Raw genomic sequence first — 14,312 nt, 5'->3', positions numbered from 1 at the left:
CATGAGTAGATAGAACTCTGTCCATGGAACCCTATGATATTCTAACTGTACTCATGCAAGGCAATGGTTCTGTCCTGGTTGTGCAAAACTTGTTGACTATGGTCCATGGAACTTCTCTTCTGCTATACTCCAGCACAGGGATTCTCCATGTGGATATATAAAAAATGCTTTTTAGTCAACTCTTTGCTCTCTGTAGATCCTGTTTTTAAGCTTTCATGTGTTTCATTACATAATCTACCAGTTTACACAATGAAGCAGAGATGAACATTGACAGAAATTACTGTGAAACTCAAAGATCCCTCTTCCCTTACCACTCTACTGGTTCCTGATCCAACTGGCACAATTCCCTTCACCTTCCATGATGCAGGATGAGACCTTTTAATGAAATTGAGCAGGTCTGTTAGTGTTGGAAAATGTTACCAGCCTACTAGGTTAAACAAATTTCCTCAGCTGATGTGGGCAGAAAAAGAAGGGTCTTATCTTAGTTGTTCAAACCTTTCCACCTTATCACCCAGTTTTCCCAGTGGGTGTCTACATCTATAATTTAGTGTGAATTGAGTAAAATAATAACAAAAGCACTTGCTACTTTGATCTCAGTATGTTTATTTAATGAGTGTTCAATATGCAAAAAATAGCTGAGCATAGGAGACCAGACCACAGTGCGCTGGGTTTATTTATTTTACCTTATTTTATTTCATTTTAGTTTTTTATTATTATTTTATTATATTTTATTTTATTTACAGTGCCAAGGTTAAAAGGAGCAGGAGCCCAGCTGAGAGAGTTCAGAGTTCATCTCTGCATGTTCACTGTCTTCCATTTAAATGTACACAAAGGACTAATACAGCACCCGCTCTCCCCTGGGCTGTCTTTGATACACTCTGCTGTGCCTGGACTCTGCCACTCCTCCTATCAGTCTGATCCTTCTTCTTTTAGCCCGCTGTGCTCAGCACTGTAACCTCATTCAGCTGGTGCTCTGCATGCAAGCTAACAACTTCAAGGCTCTGTCAGGCATTGACACATGCAGGCTCCAAGCGGGAAGCTAAACACTCCCCTTCACCTTTCCTGCAGTTTCACATTAACCTCTATTAAGTGCAGGAAAAACACAAATGCTGTAGTGCCATTATTCAGGTTTTAACTACCAGTGTATATTTAGGTATTTAGCCAGCTCTCCACCTATCAGAACATACTCAGCAAACATTCTGTCTCCTCCCTTTTTCCCAGTGAGAGAGATAAATAGTGAGTAGTCTTGAGAAATGCAATGGTGGATTGGGCATTTATGATGCAGGCATGAAAATCTGAGAGAAAACTTTGACAGCACTGTCTGTAGTTTTTTGAGGCAATAGCGGGTGTTATAAATTAAAAACAAGGGAAAAAATGGTCTCATTTGAGGAGAATCAAGCACTGTATTTACAAAACATTTTGTCTTTGAAAGACAGGTGGTAGAAAAGGCAGTGCTAGTCTGCATGCCCTATCACACTTGGATCCAAGCACCAAATGGGTCCAAGTCTGTTGGGTGCTTTGGACAAAGAGAGTTTCATGGCTGTTTCTGGCTTTTTCTAAGATAGGAAATGTCTGACAGCATTTCCTTGCGAAGCAGCACCCTCACTTCCTGCTCTGAGGCTGCTGCCAGTGTTCTCACACACCTTGTGCCTGCCCTTAAGAATGGGGCAGATTCCTTCCCAACTCCAATCTGCCCACGTCACTGTACTTGGACCACATAAAAAGAGCATTGCCCATATTCTTGGTTCAGACTCTTCAGCAATATGAAGATGAAAGGACCAGAGACATAAAAGATTTTCCTGATACTTTGTTCCTGAAAACTAGTAGCAGAATTAAAATTAATAATAATAATAATAATAATAATAATAATAATAATAATAATAATAATCTTGAGACATGCCATCTCCACTCTATTGCTTGACTCATCAAACTTTCAGTATCCAGGAGGGCTCCTAGTGTTCCAGATGGGACAGAACTCCTCCAGGTCCTGCCAGTCTGCACTAATCATCTCGCTTTGGCCACAGAGGGACATCCATTTCTGCAAAGAATTTGACTTATTTTTTCCATTCAGACATTTTCACCGAATCTCATGGTTTTTCAGCACCCTCCTCTTCTGATTAACACGGTATATGGAAGGAGGGGGGGAAGATGGCAGAACAATTAAAGTTGATAGTACTAGATTGTTTTTTGACAATTTTCCTGTGATAGTCCTTCAGTAAGGTGTCAAGCCTCTTTCCTGGGAAGGAAGGGTGCCTGTCTGGAATGCTTTACTGTAACCTGTCTTGGGTGAATTTAAACATGTTCAAGTACAGCATACAAAATGGAGTTTAGGAGACAAAATGGAGTTTCAATTTAATACAAATGTACCGCTTTGCCAAACTGTGTCAAGAAAGGGATTTTCCACTGTGTATGATGTTTACAGAGCATCTCTGGTTTTATCTTTAATGGTTGTCATAATAAGATCAACTGTTTCTTTAGCATAGTAATTTGATGATTTATGTTGTATCCCATTGTTATTTTAGTGTCATTTCAGCAGCTATGAGTAAAACAAAATATCACTCTTTATCATCAAGCGACATGAGACAATATCCACTCTTGGCATTTGGTTTAAAATAAACAAAATTACCTAGCTTTAAAGATTTTTCAGGATTAGTGGCTTTTAGATAATGTAAGTTACAAATGATATATATAACCTGTAAGCAGTAAAATCACTATATCACTAGAAATAAAAAATCGTTTTACACAATGCTATTGCAGCTTCTTAAAATGAAACATAACAAATTGTGCTGGGGCACCATCAGAGTAAGAGAAACTATAATTTAATTATATAACTAAAGTTTATATTTAAACCTAAATCTATCTTCCAGTTCAAATCTAAGATGGGAGAAATTTGTATTTAGATTATATGATTAAGAACACATGCTTTGAAGATCTGTAAGATCCTTTGAAGAAATCAGAATGTCAAGTCCAGTGGCTTTACCCAGAGAATGAACTAATTAAACATAGCACCTTTCACCAATATCATCATCTCTCCCCTTGCTTCTCCTCCTTTAATCTTTGCATTTTAGGCTATCACTTTTGGGATACATGTGTGCACAGAACATTGTCCAAAGCTGCTCCCCCTCCACACCCCTGTCCCAAGCATGTTTTGGCATGAAAAGCCATTTGGGCTCATATTCCTTGTGCTTCCTTGCCCACACTGCAGTTGGATGACATGCAGTACTGGCACATTGTGCTGCTCTTTGGTATGAATGGGAAAATGCTCAAACATTAATGTGCTTGATTTTTGTTTCTTTCACATGGCTCATATAACTGTGCCTGAAAAACTTAGGGCACACACACACACACACATATATATATACATATATGCGCATGCATAGAAAGAGAGCAATTATGCAGTACCCTCAGAAGTCAAAAACTAGATGAAAAAAGGAGCCAAAGAAACTTTTATTTCACAACAACAGCAAATAAATGTTACAAGGCAAGAAGAGAGAGATAGAGGGGAGAAATATCATTGTCCCTGTAATCCAGATAGCACAGGTGATCCTGGCAATGAAAACAGAGTGATTTGTTTTAGAGGAAAGTAGTTGAAGTGGAGGGGAGAACTCAAAGCTAGGCTGAAAGCTTGTTTAACGTGTGTCGATGTGGTAGCTGCCATCTGAACAAGATACATGAAGTTAATGCAGATATTAATCTGCATTTATAATAACTGTATGCACACATAGAGTTACCAGTACATAAATATATATTACTTCCAGTTATCTTCTTTGGTTCTCAAGCCCTTCCAGCTCTTTCTGTCACCTTGCACCCTCCTTTTTGTATTCCAAAGTTTTCTGTCTAGTTAGGTGACCAAATAAACATTCTCTACACTGGTGTCACCATGAGAAATTTTTTTTGTCTGTTCAACCTGTTTATAGCATCTTTGTGACATAGTCCACACAGGGTGTTTTTAATTTAAAGCACATTAAAAATGAATTAAAAAATACTATTTTTGCAAGTTTCGCTAAATTATAAATGCTGATAAAGTTTGTCACAATTTAAATGGGAAGATGAAAACAGGTTCCTGGCCATACACTGTGTGACTCTGGTATGATGCTACATTAATGGAAGGCAGAAGCCAGCCAAGGATCCCTTAAAACACCTTTACCACTCTGGGCATTTGCTAAACTCTGTCATACTTCTTGTATAAGTTACAGTGTTTATGTAATTACATCCCTAACTTCTATGAGTAAATTGTATTTATTAACAGCAGTTGCATATTTTGTGCATATTGGTTGCTGAACATTGCAACTTGTCTTACAAAGGGTCATTCTGAGGGGGCTTCTAACTGGCTATACCATAGTGTGGTCTGTATGTTTTATTTATAACAATAATTTAAATTAAGACTATTATGCAATCCTGAATTTATATTAGAACTAGTTTCCAGTTATATTTCTTTTCATATTACAAAGCAGTCCTATTCTTTGTTTGCTCTCACCCAAACTTCTCATGCAGTTACACTTTAATGTGAAAAGAAATGTTGTCAAGAGCAGTTATTATCACGCACCAGAATATTGTATTAGCATTCACATTTAATAGATTAAAATGAAAGATTTTGAAATCTGGTTCTAATGATACTGAAGGATCTTGGAGACACATTGGGAAAGCTTTATATGCAATGCCATGTGTTATATATACATCATACATAGGTCCATAAAAGACAGTTCATTTAACTGCCTGCCTTTGTGTTTCTTCTGTTCTGTTGGGATGAATCATCCACAGGTTAAGTGATGCTTGTGCAGTTTCTTTGCTTGAAATCAAGCACAGTAAGTGGCAGGAAAGCTTAGGGAATACAAGCTGAGATTGCCAACCTAAGAATGATGACTACAATAAGACAATTTTGGAGGCCTAGAGTATAACCTGGAAGAACACTCTGGTAGTTGAAGACATCTTTGAGCCATATCTGCTCATCTTTAGGCTCACTCTGATCCAGATATGTTGCTTGAACTGTTTTATACATCACCTTACTCATAAAGCTGAATTACAGGTGGATATAACATGAATTAAAGGATCCAGATAGAGAATAGTTGAAAGGTGCCATGCTGCAGACCCTGCATTTTACAAAGCAATGTATTAAAGGGGAAATGATTTAATATTCATTCCTGGGGTTTAGGGGCATATTTTGGAAGCTTCTAAACAGATGGGATAAAAATATTAATAGAACTTTCCAGTTGATCCAAATGTTGGCATTTTTTCCTCAGTTTATTGTTCTGATGTGGGATTGTCAAGTTTGGGCAAGGTGAGCATTGTATCTGTGCTGCATCAGTTTTTCTGAACTTTTTGTTATTGAAGGCTTGTGTACCCTTTTTTGGCTGGGGTGGGATGTACAGGTCATCTCTATGTCACACGGCTTTGGTAGTTGGGAAAGGGGATGATGAATAAACAAATCAGCATTGCAGTAAATATTTTGTTTTATTCTGCTATACAAAGATCATATTTTCACTCTTTTATAAACATTTTAGTAACCATTGAGAACGTGAAGGAGGTATCTCCTGGCAATACCTGCTGTGCAAAATGCATGTGTATATGCCTCATCCATTGAGTTTATGGATGTTTTTCAGGCTCATATCCAAAGTCTTAGGAACTGCCAAGTACCATGCATCACACTGCACTGGACTGATGGCAGATAATAAACAGCAGTAAATGTAGTGCAAACACTAACATGGCAAGAATGTTGTCAGCTGATGCAGTCCACAGTCTGCATATATAAACACTACAAAAAATATACATCCCATCAAATTTTGCTGACCTATATAACCTATTACACAACATCTTGCACATACTTCTGACAAGCAGATGCTAAATATTGCGGTGACTAAATTCCATGCTTGAATATTGAAGAAATTAAGTAACAAATCAGGCAGCTGCTGGATATTTTTAGATGTTAACAGGTCACTCAGATTTTACAAACATTATGCATCAATATATTTTTCTGAAAATGTGTCCTAACAAATTAATCCAAAATGTTGCAGGAGGTAATTTCTCATCTTGTAAGCATCAATCCCCTTACATTTCTCATATAAGGTCAAAAGACCACAAAGTTTAAAGTTACACATATTTTTTCTGTTTTGGTTTCTCTGAAACCTGCTCACATAAGGTACCCACAGACCATGGCAGAAATAAAAAATATTTCAGAGCTAAATAGAGGGCCACAAGCAACAAACAGGAGAGGCTGAGATCCAATATCCTACCATGCCAGGGGGACCACTAATAGCAAGGCACTGATTAGGTAGGCAGATCATCCAAGAACAACACACAGAATTATACAAATTTCAGTATTCATGGAAAAATACCTTAGGAAAATTATTCAAAGAATGCAGATTTGGTGATTGTAAGCTTGGGAGCAAGGACAGGTGACCAAACATTCAAAAGAGGGAATTATATAAAAGACTAGTTTACTTCATAAAGATTCTTAAATCATAGTCTCATTCACTATGGAAGGCAAAAATAAATTGAAATAATTATGAATTGTATCTAGCCAGTCGGCAGAAAAGAAATTTCTTCATATTCACTGCAACTAAACACATGCAACATGGTATTTGAATTACAGCAAAGCTTGCAATGTACCACAACAAATGTATGAAGATAATGAGGGAAATGCAAAATAGGAGACTCAAGGAATAATGGTTTCCAGGGCAGATAGGTCTCCCATAACCAGCAAGTGTAACTATCCTGTCCATGGGATTTCTTATAAATATGATATGGGTTGCATCTGTTCCAAAAAAGATATCAAACCTCATTCTAAAATGTCTGAGAAATGATGAGTTTGCTGTTGACATAATGCTTAATTACATCCTAAAGTAGGAACTTGTATCTTATTTCAGGGCTGAATTTCTGTAACTTCCATTTCTCAACACTAGATCTCATTATACCACTGTCAGGAAGGCTGACATCTTGCTATCAGACATCTTTCCAGGGTGTAAGTACCAATCACAGTGATCAAGGCATCTTTCAGCCTTTCGTCTGACAAGCTGAATAAGTTGAGCTCCTGTAGGCCTTGCACTGGAGTGCTTGCTTTCCAACTACTGGCTGTGAAATCTCTCTTCAGAATTTCACTTGTCCATCTGAGTAGAAGAAACAATGCATTTTTTTCCAATTCAGATACTCAAATTATTTCTCCAGAACTCTACTTTGAATGCTTATAAATAAGAACATTACTGAATGAGAAAGCTAAAAGAAATGGTACATGTCAACAAGAAACAAAAAAGGAACGAGCATGAACCTCCATATTATGATCTAATCTAACTACCTCTGTTCTGTCAAAATTTGGAAATACTCTATTCCCTATGGCAGATCTGTGTCTGTGGCATAATCCTTTCCCTCCCATGAAACTAAGACTTCTGACAGATAGTTTGTGACTATTAAATAGCTCTGGCCAGGAAGGGAAGACCATCAGCTGCTGTGCCAGGAGCTGGCACTTGTTCATGTTACTGCTGCTGTTACAAGCCTTGTAGCCTCTGGCAGAGAAAGAGGATGAGCAGCTGGAAGCACAAACCTTTTCAGGCACCTCAGCAAAAATTGGTACGGCTATCTGCCAAAGATACCATTTAACTTTGCTAGTTGAATATGCTGCACCTTGCAGGTAGAATATCCCCAGAAGATCAACACTGATGAAGATCCATGGGATATTTCACGGGCACCCTCTGTGGGAGCAGAGCAAGCTCAGTAGTATGGAATTTTTAAAAAGCTGCTGTGTCATGCAAAACAATGGCTGATGTCCAAAATATGTCACTCTAAACATTCACACAAAGGGTCAAGTGCAAGTTATTTCAAATAGACCTTGTAACAGCTGGAAATTTGTGGTTGATGACTGGAGATAGGAATTCCTGCTGTTGTTCATTTCTGCTTAAAAGGCTTGAAAAGATTTTCCCTAGCTCCTGAGCAGACATTGTGACTATCATTGCCCTGTTGGTACTGCCACTTGAGTAGGTGTGACGAGACTTCTGTGGGGACATTTTCCAGACTATGTAAGAAATCAGTAGTTTTACACTTCTTTGTGCTGGTACAGGATGAGACTTCAGATCTGACAGTTTTTCTCCATCTAGACTTTCAGATTTTAATCTATTTCTTTCTATGACATTTCCGTTACTTCTTAACTGCAGTTGAGAGGAAGAAAAAAAAAATAAAAAGGAAAGGAGAAAAGGAAAGGAAAGAAGCTTTTTATATATTATATATATTTCCAGGAATGGTATTTATCATTTACAGATGGTTATTTTTGCAGATCTGATTATGAATGTTTACTTTATTCACACATCAAGCAAACTATCCTCTTACACCATACGGATGGGAGGTATACTCTTTCATATATTCAGATGTCTGAAAGCTGTCTGGAAATGTATTTCCTACTTTCTGACATGGGAACATTTCAGTTGGAGGGGATTTAATTTGTTTTTAAATTTCAACTCTTGTTCTGCTCAGAAGCTAAAGTTGGAATCCATTAAGATGCATTTTAGTGCAGATTCTATTCTCATCTTTCTTTTCTCAGTAAGTGTGCAATTCACTTAGTACTTCATTGCAACCAACAGCGATATGTATACATGGTGCACAAAATGAGGCATTTTGTTTTAAAACAGATTGCAGATGAAAGGAAACCATTCATTTCTTCCTTGCTAGCTGTAATTACTAGAGCGCTAATTACTCCAAATCACTGACATCCAGGGTCAATAAGGATGACAACAGGAACATCAAAGACAAGATGCACACATGCGATTACAAGTCTCTATAACCAGGCTGTAATATTATTTTATAGCAACTGTTTTTTTCAGTCAATGCTAAAAAATCGAGTTTGCTGAATGTTTACTATTATTTCCTTTGCAGTTTGACGGTGAGAACATGTATATGAGTATGACAGAACCAAGCCAGGACTACGTGCCAGCCAGCCAGGTGGGTTAATTAATCTTCTCTGCCTTGTTTCAAATTGTAATTAAAAAAATTCAAAGAGCTGCATTGCAAATGAGTGGCACTATCAGTAACTGCTGCAATCAGGAATAATCATAATTTATAAACAAAGCATTTAAGCCTTGTTTCCAGTTAATGAGATAGAGCTGATAAAACACCAGAGTTGGCGTTTGTTGAAAGATACTACCTTGTTTCCTCTCCAGAATGAAAGCAGCTGTTTTGCCAGCATGATCTTTCCTAAACAGTTGTTTTACCTTCAGGAAATAGAGTCTTTACAGGTGCAGGTTATTTGTTTATCTGACTGCAGACAAGTTAATCATTATAAGCTATGCATGTCACAAATATCTTTAATTATCACCCATAGAATAGTTGAAAAATTGCATTTTTAGCACTAATCCTATGTCTGAGGAATGTTGCTATTACAACACAATTAGCAGTGGGGTTAAGGCAATGACTTAGCCTTCTGTAGCCCACAGGCCAAAAGGCTTAATTTGATGTGCATTCTTTAAAGGTATTTTTGAACCCTTTTCCTTTTGAGGAACCATACACACTAAATTTTGATACTGGATGGATATTAAAAAATCTTCCATCTTTCCACTTGACCTCAAAGGTCCTATAGATTTCTAAGAACTACAATTTTAATTTCTCCTTAAAAAGCAAAAATAGTTTTGAAAGTTTTGGGTTGTCTACCTGTTGCTATGTCTATATGTAGGGAAATTTTTCATTTACTTCACATGTTTCAGTTTAACTTTGCACCAGTAAGTGGTGGGAATAGTCCTGCTGATCAGTTAGATTGTGTCAGAAATTGCCATAAATAACCAGACTTGTGGTCTATGTCATGCAATATCTCAGGCCAGTGGTGTCTGGCCTGACAGAACCAGGAGGAGGCTTATGTGTAAAACTCTCATTAGATGGGAAATAAGTTTGAATCAATAGTAATTATGTTCAGATAAGCTGGATGTAACTTAGGAATCAACAGCTTTGGAAAGTGTGCATTGAAAACTAAATGTCTTCATGAAGTAGTGTTCATCAGGTACACTGGTTCCTTGGGGGCAGAGATGCAGGAGGTTGTGTGAGATCAGTACATGATTCAATCAAAAAGACTGTCTTTAAAGTGTTCCACCATGTTGCTTCCCAGATTTGTGTTGAAGTCACTCTGAAATACCTTTAGAGACTAATAGTACTTTGCATTTAGGAGTTGTTCATGATTTAACTTATTCAGCTAAGAACCCTCCAAGATCCAGAGGTAGTTTAGAATAGAACTGTTTGATTAAAAAATGAAAAATTGTATTATTAATTTTTCTCTAACCATTAATCCAAAAACTGTACTGACAAGTTTTAGTATTACTATTAGATTAAAGCAGCCTAGTATCATCTCATTCTTGCCTTAAGGGTTTTGAAGTGCAAGGGCTAATTGAATTTGTTTGAAACAGTAGAAATACAAACTCTGTGAATGATTGCTGTTATCAGGCAGCTGCTACCTTTCAGAGAATCATTATGTCTGTCTTAAATAGTTTTGAATAAAGAATTGCAAATCCACATTATACATCAGGATTATTTTTCTTCTGTTGATATTTTTGTACTGTGTATGCATGTAGTTTAAATAATTTAAATGGCATATTGAAAAATTAAAAGTATAAGTTTTAATCTTTTATGTGGTTTCTACATGTGCTAACAAGGTCCAGATTCTCAGAGATATTTATGCATCTAACACTCACTCATTGAAGTGAAAGTAAGGTTCTTAAAGTACCTTTAAAGAGCCAGGCCTAGGTATTTTAAATGCAAATTACTTTTGTCTTCAAGGAAAAAAAATCTATCAAATGTGACATTTCCAAATTCAAAGATGTCAGAAAACACTGAAGTCTTACTAAGGGCTGGAATCAAGGAAAGGCTTACAGACTTAAATTCTGACCATGGCAAAGCTGAACTCTGGCATGTCTGGCTCCCAGCTAGAGTTCAAAACCCAAAGGCAACCTCTCTGTTTTTTGCTGGGGGACCCATGTGGCAAGAAGCAGCTCAGTTGCCAGGCAGAATGTTTTGAGTAGTTACCAAGTGTGCACCAGTCAACCAGCCTTCTGTGCCTGGTTGAGAGTAGCTGTCAGCCTTGGGCTGGCACAACCTCCTTTCTCTTGATGGGAATTTGTCCTGATGCTTACACTGTTGCAGTGATTTTAACTGAATACACAGAATCAGAGAACGGACTGGGTTGGAATGGGCCTTAAAGATCATCTAGTTCCTTGCCTCACATCATGGGCAGGGAACCTTTCACTAGCCCTAGTTACTCAGACCCCACTCAGCCTGGCCTTGAAAACTTCCAGTTATGGGAAGTCCACAACCTCTGGGAGCAGCCTGTGCCAGTGCCTCACCACCTTTATAGCAAAGAACTTCCTCCTAATGTCTAATCTAAACCTATTCTCCTGCAGTTTAAGGCCATTCCTCCTTGATCTGTCACTGTAGGCTGTGGTAAAAAGTCCCTGTCCAACGTTCTTGTTGGCTCCCTTTAGGTGCTGGAAAGCTGCTCTAAGATCTCCTTGGAGCCTTCTCTTTTCCAAGCTGAACAACCCCAGCATTTTTAGCCTGCCTTCTTGCCTTCACAGAAGAGGTGTTCCAGCTCTGTGTGGGCTGGAGCATATGTGAAAGCCTGTACTGTAATAATAACAGTATTAAAAAAAAAAAAAAAAAAAAAAAGAAGAAGGAAAAAAAAGAGAGACAAAACAACTTCGCTGAGAGCACGAATATGGGGTGTGATGGAAATGTCTCTCATGTTTCATCAAGAACCTGCAACTGTGAGAGGAGCCTTCCCAAACCTGTTCCTGACACAGACAGCCATGCGTCGTTCCTCAAAGGAACTAAGCAACTCTTCATTGGCAGCATCTGTGAGGTCTTCACTGACTGTAATGGGGTGGTGTTCCTTTCTTGGGTATAAGCATTTGGTGGTCAGCCAAAACAGGTGAACCGGCTACCATTTCAAGATCCAGTCTGGTGGTTAAAACTGGAAAAAAATACAGTATTTCCTGCTCTGAAAACAAAGCACGAAAGACTGGGTAACTTACAGGGTTAGAGAAAGGAACAGTAAAGGATGCAATTATATTTTCTAACTGTGGTTTGGACTGTTTGTTCATTTTCCTGTCATTGTTACTGGATGTAAAACACATAATGCGATAAAAAGAGAGGAGTGAATGTTCTCTCTCAGATGTCAGCATAGTTGCTCTAATTATAATTTTGTCCTATGCCTATTTTGCACCTGTGCTCATGAGTCTTGCCATTGCATGACCTCAGTGAGAAGAATGCAGGCTCCTTCCCACCTTTAATAACTTGTCTGTTCCCTCACAAGATCAGAGATAGGAGTTGAATCCTGTCAGAATTAGAAGTAATTACTCTGCTTTTCTTGATGCATTCACATCTGCTACTAAAATATGAATCTCACATGTAAGAAAATACATAGTCCTATCAGAAACTTTTATTGAAATTCTGGTCATGAGGACTGAGTCAGACATGAGCATCATTTTCTAATTTCAAAGTCTGACATAGCTTATTTGGGAGGTGGGTTGGCAGACTGAGTCATGGTATGTAACACCAAGGACTAAGGGGCTTCCACTTGGATGTCTTTAGGATTAGGTGATCATAGAGGCAGGATTGCTGGGGTCCTGATATATGCTGACAAGCACCTCAGTTCTTCTGTTTACTCCAAAGTGTTCATATCCAGAAAGACATCACCTTATATTATTTTACAGGTTTTAATCAATTTATCCCCTTTGGGCTAGCATAAATAAAAGTTCAGCCATTGGACAGGAAAAATATAGTTTTGTTCCTTTCGCTGTACAACATCAAACATCTGCATGCATAGTTTGGTACTCCAAGACAAGTTGCCTCACAGCATCCCTCAACAATAATTATCATTTCTGTTCAATTTTCAAATCAGTACATGCTTTGGGACTTACAGACCAAGTTGCTAAGTAGCAACATATGGCTCACTACTGTTCCTGTGATGTTGCTGCAAGCAAATAGCATAATTCTATACTTGAAATGATTTTTACCGAAAGCCAGTGCTGGAACTGAGCCAGAAGAGTAAGTATACTGTAAAAATTAATGATATTCTTTTAAAGCATCCCAAAAGGCTGTTTGGCAATGTTGTCTCTGTGTACATTTTATATATATGTGTAAGTACTGCATTTTTTGTTACAATATATGTAGTACAGGACTCTACACTGAAGGCATCTCCTAAATTAGTTATGCCAGCCATATTAACAAACATACACAGTAAAATTGTGACATTTTCAATACTAATTGCACTTGGATCTGAAAGTATTTATCATTTTAAAATAAAACTATGTCAACTGATCTGCATTTGAGATTCCCACGTTATTGTTTTTTCCCCATACCTATAATTGAAACCTTGGACATTACTTACTCTTTATGTTATTCCTTGTCCTGTAATTTGTGAGCCACACATAGCACAGTCAGTATAAAATTATATTGCTTATTTTACATTTCTTCCTAGTCACAATATGAAATGTAATTCAGGACTCTCTCGTACAAAGCTTTAACACATTTGTAGCCTTCTTGAGGCTGATAAATGTTAAGGTTAATGAGTGCAGCTGCCAAATTCCATGCAAGGTCCAAAGGGAAGGGTTGAGAACAGGCCTGGAGCAGTACCTCTATTGTCCCACTGGAAAGAAAAGATCTGAGGCAGAGGAAGGAATACTGATTGCTGAGAAGTGGTATTTTCCTGGTTCCCAGAGCTATGCCAGGGACATCTATCTAAAATATATATCTGCATGCTCTTTGATGGAGAGGACACCATGGGTATCAAAACTGTTTTGTCCTGTACAGCTACAGGGTGAAATAGGATGGTATGCCATCCAAAAGAGAGATTTTTTTACATTTTTATACCATAATTTCTTGGATTATAATGACATAGCTATTGCTCATGTGAAGTAGGGATGGATAAATGCTATTTAATAGCTTCCCTCTCTTGCTCTGTATTGGTCGTTCCCTGTAGGTAGGCTAGAATTCCAGGGTACTGACAGAAGACACAGCTCTTCAATATTGTTGCCTGCAACAGTCTCTGTCAGCAGAGTGGGGTAGAAGTTGGCTGCCTTGGAAAGGATTGAGACAAAGCAGCATTCTCAGATGGAGAATCATTACATGGTCCAATGTAGTTCCATGGGTAGATACTACCCTGACCTGAAGTCTAGCACAATCCTGCCCAAAAGTTAGAAAGCTTTTGCTTTGAAAAACTCAGTATTTGAGAGGCTGCTCCACAGTGAAAAGACAATGCCTCCTGGGCAGTCTGTTGGCTGGCTACAGTCCAGGGCTGTTTTGAACCATGTTCCTCCTCCCTCTTCCTGATCCACTATATTTTAATTTCAAAA

The 14,312-nt window shown here is 38.0% G+C and overlaps 1 protein-coding gene across 6 annotated transcripts in view; it reads left to right on the top strand.

Annotated features, from left to right (window-relative positions):
• The window catches only part of TOX (thymocyte selection associated high mobility group box), a 218,119-nt gene that overhangs the window by 105,915 nt on the left and 97,892 nt on the right, over positions 1 to 14,312 (top strand). For all 6 annotated transcript variants that reach the window (XM_085573843.1, XM_085573842.1, XM_021555662.3 and 3 more), the window contains one exon: positions 8,857 to 8,922. In XM_085573843.1, coding sequence (XP_085429969.1) covers positions 8,857 to 8,922 — 66 coding nt within the window. The remainder of the gene's footprint in view (positions 1 to 8,856; positions 8,923 to 14,312) is intronic.

The sequence above is a fragment of the Lonchura striata genome, chromosome 2 (genome assembly GCF_050655825.1).
Source record: "Lonchura striata isolate lonStrDom1 chromosome 2, ASM5065582v1, whole genome shotgun sequence".
NCBI classification, from domain to species: domain Eukaryota; kingdom Metazoa; phylum Chordata; class Aves; order Passeriformes; family Estrildidae; genus Lonchura; species Lonchura striata.
Note: the sequence above shows the minus strand (reverse complement) of the source record. Positions and strands in the feature narration are given on the sequence as shown.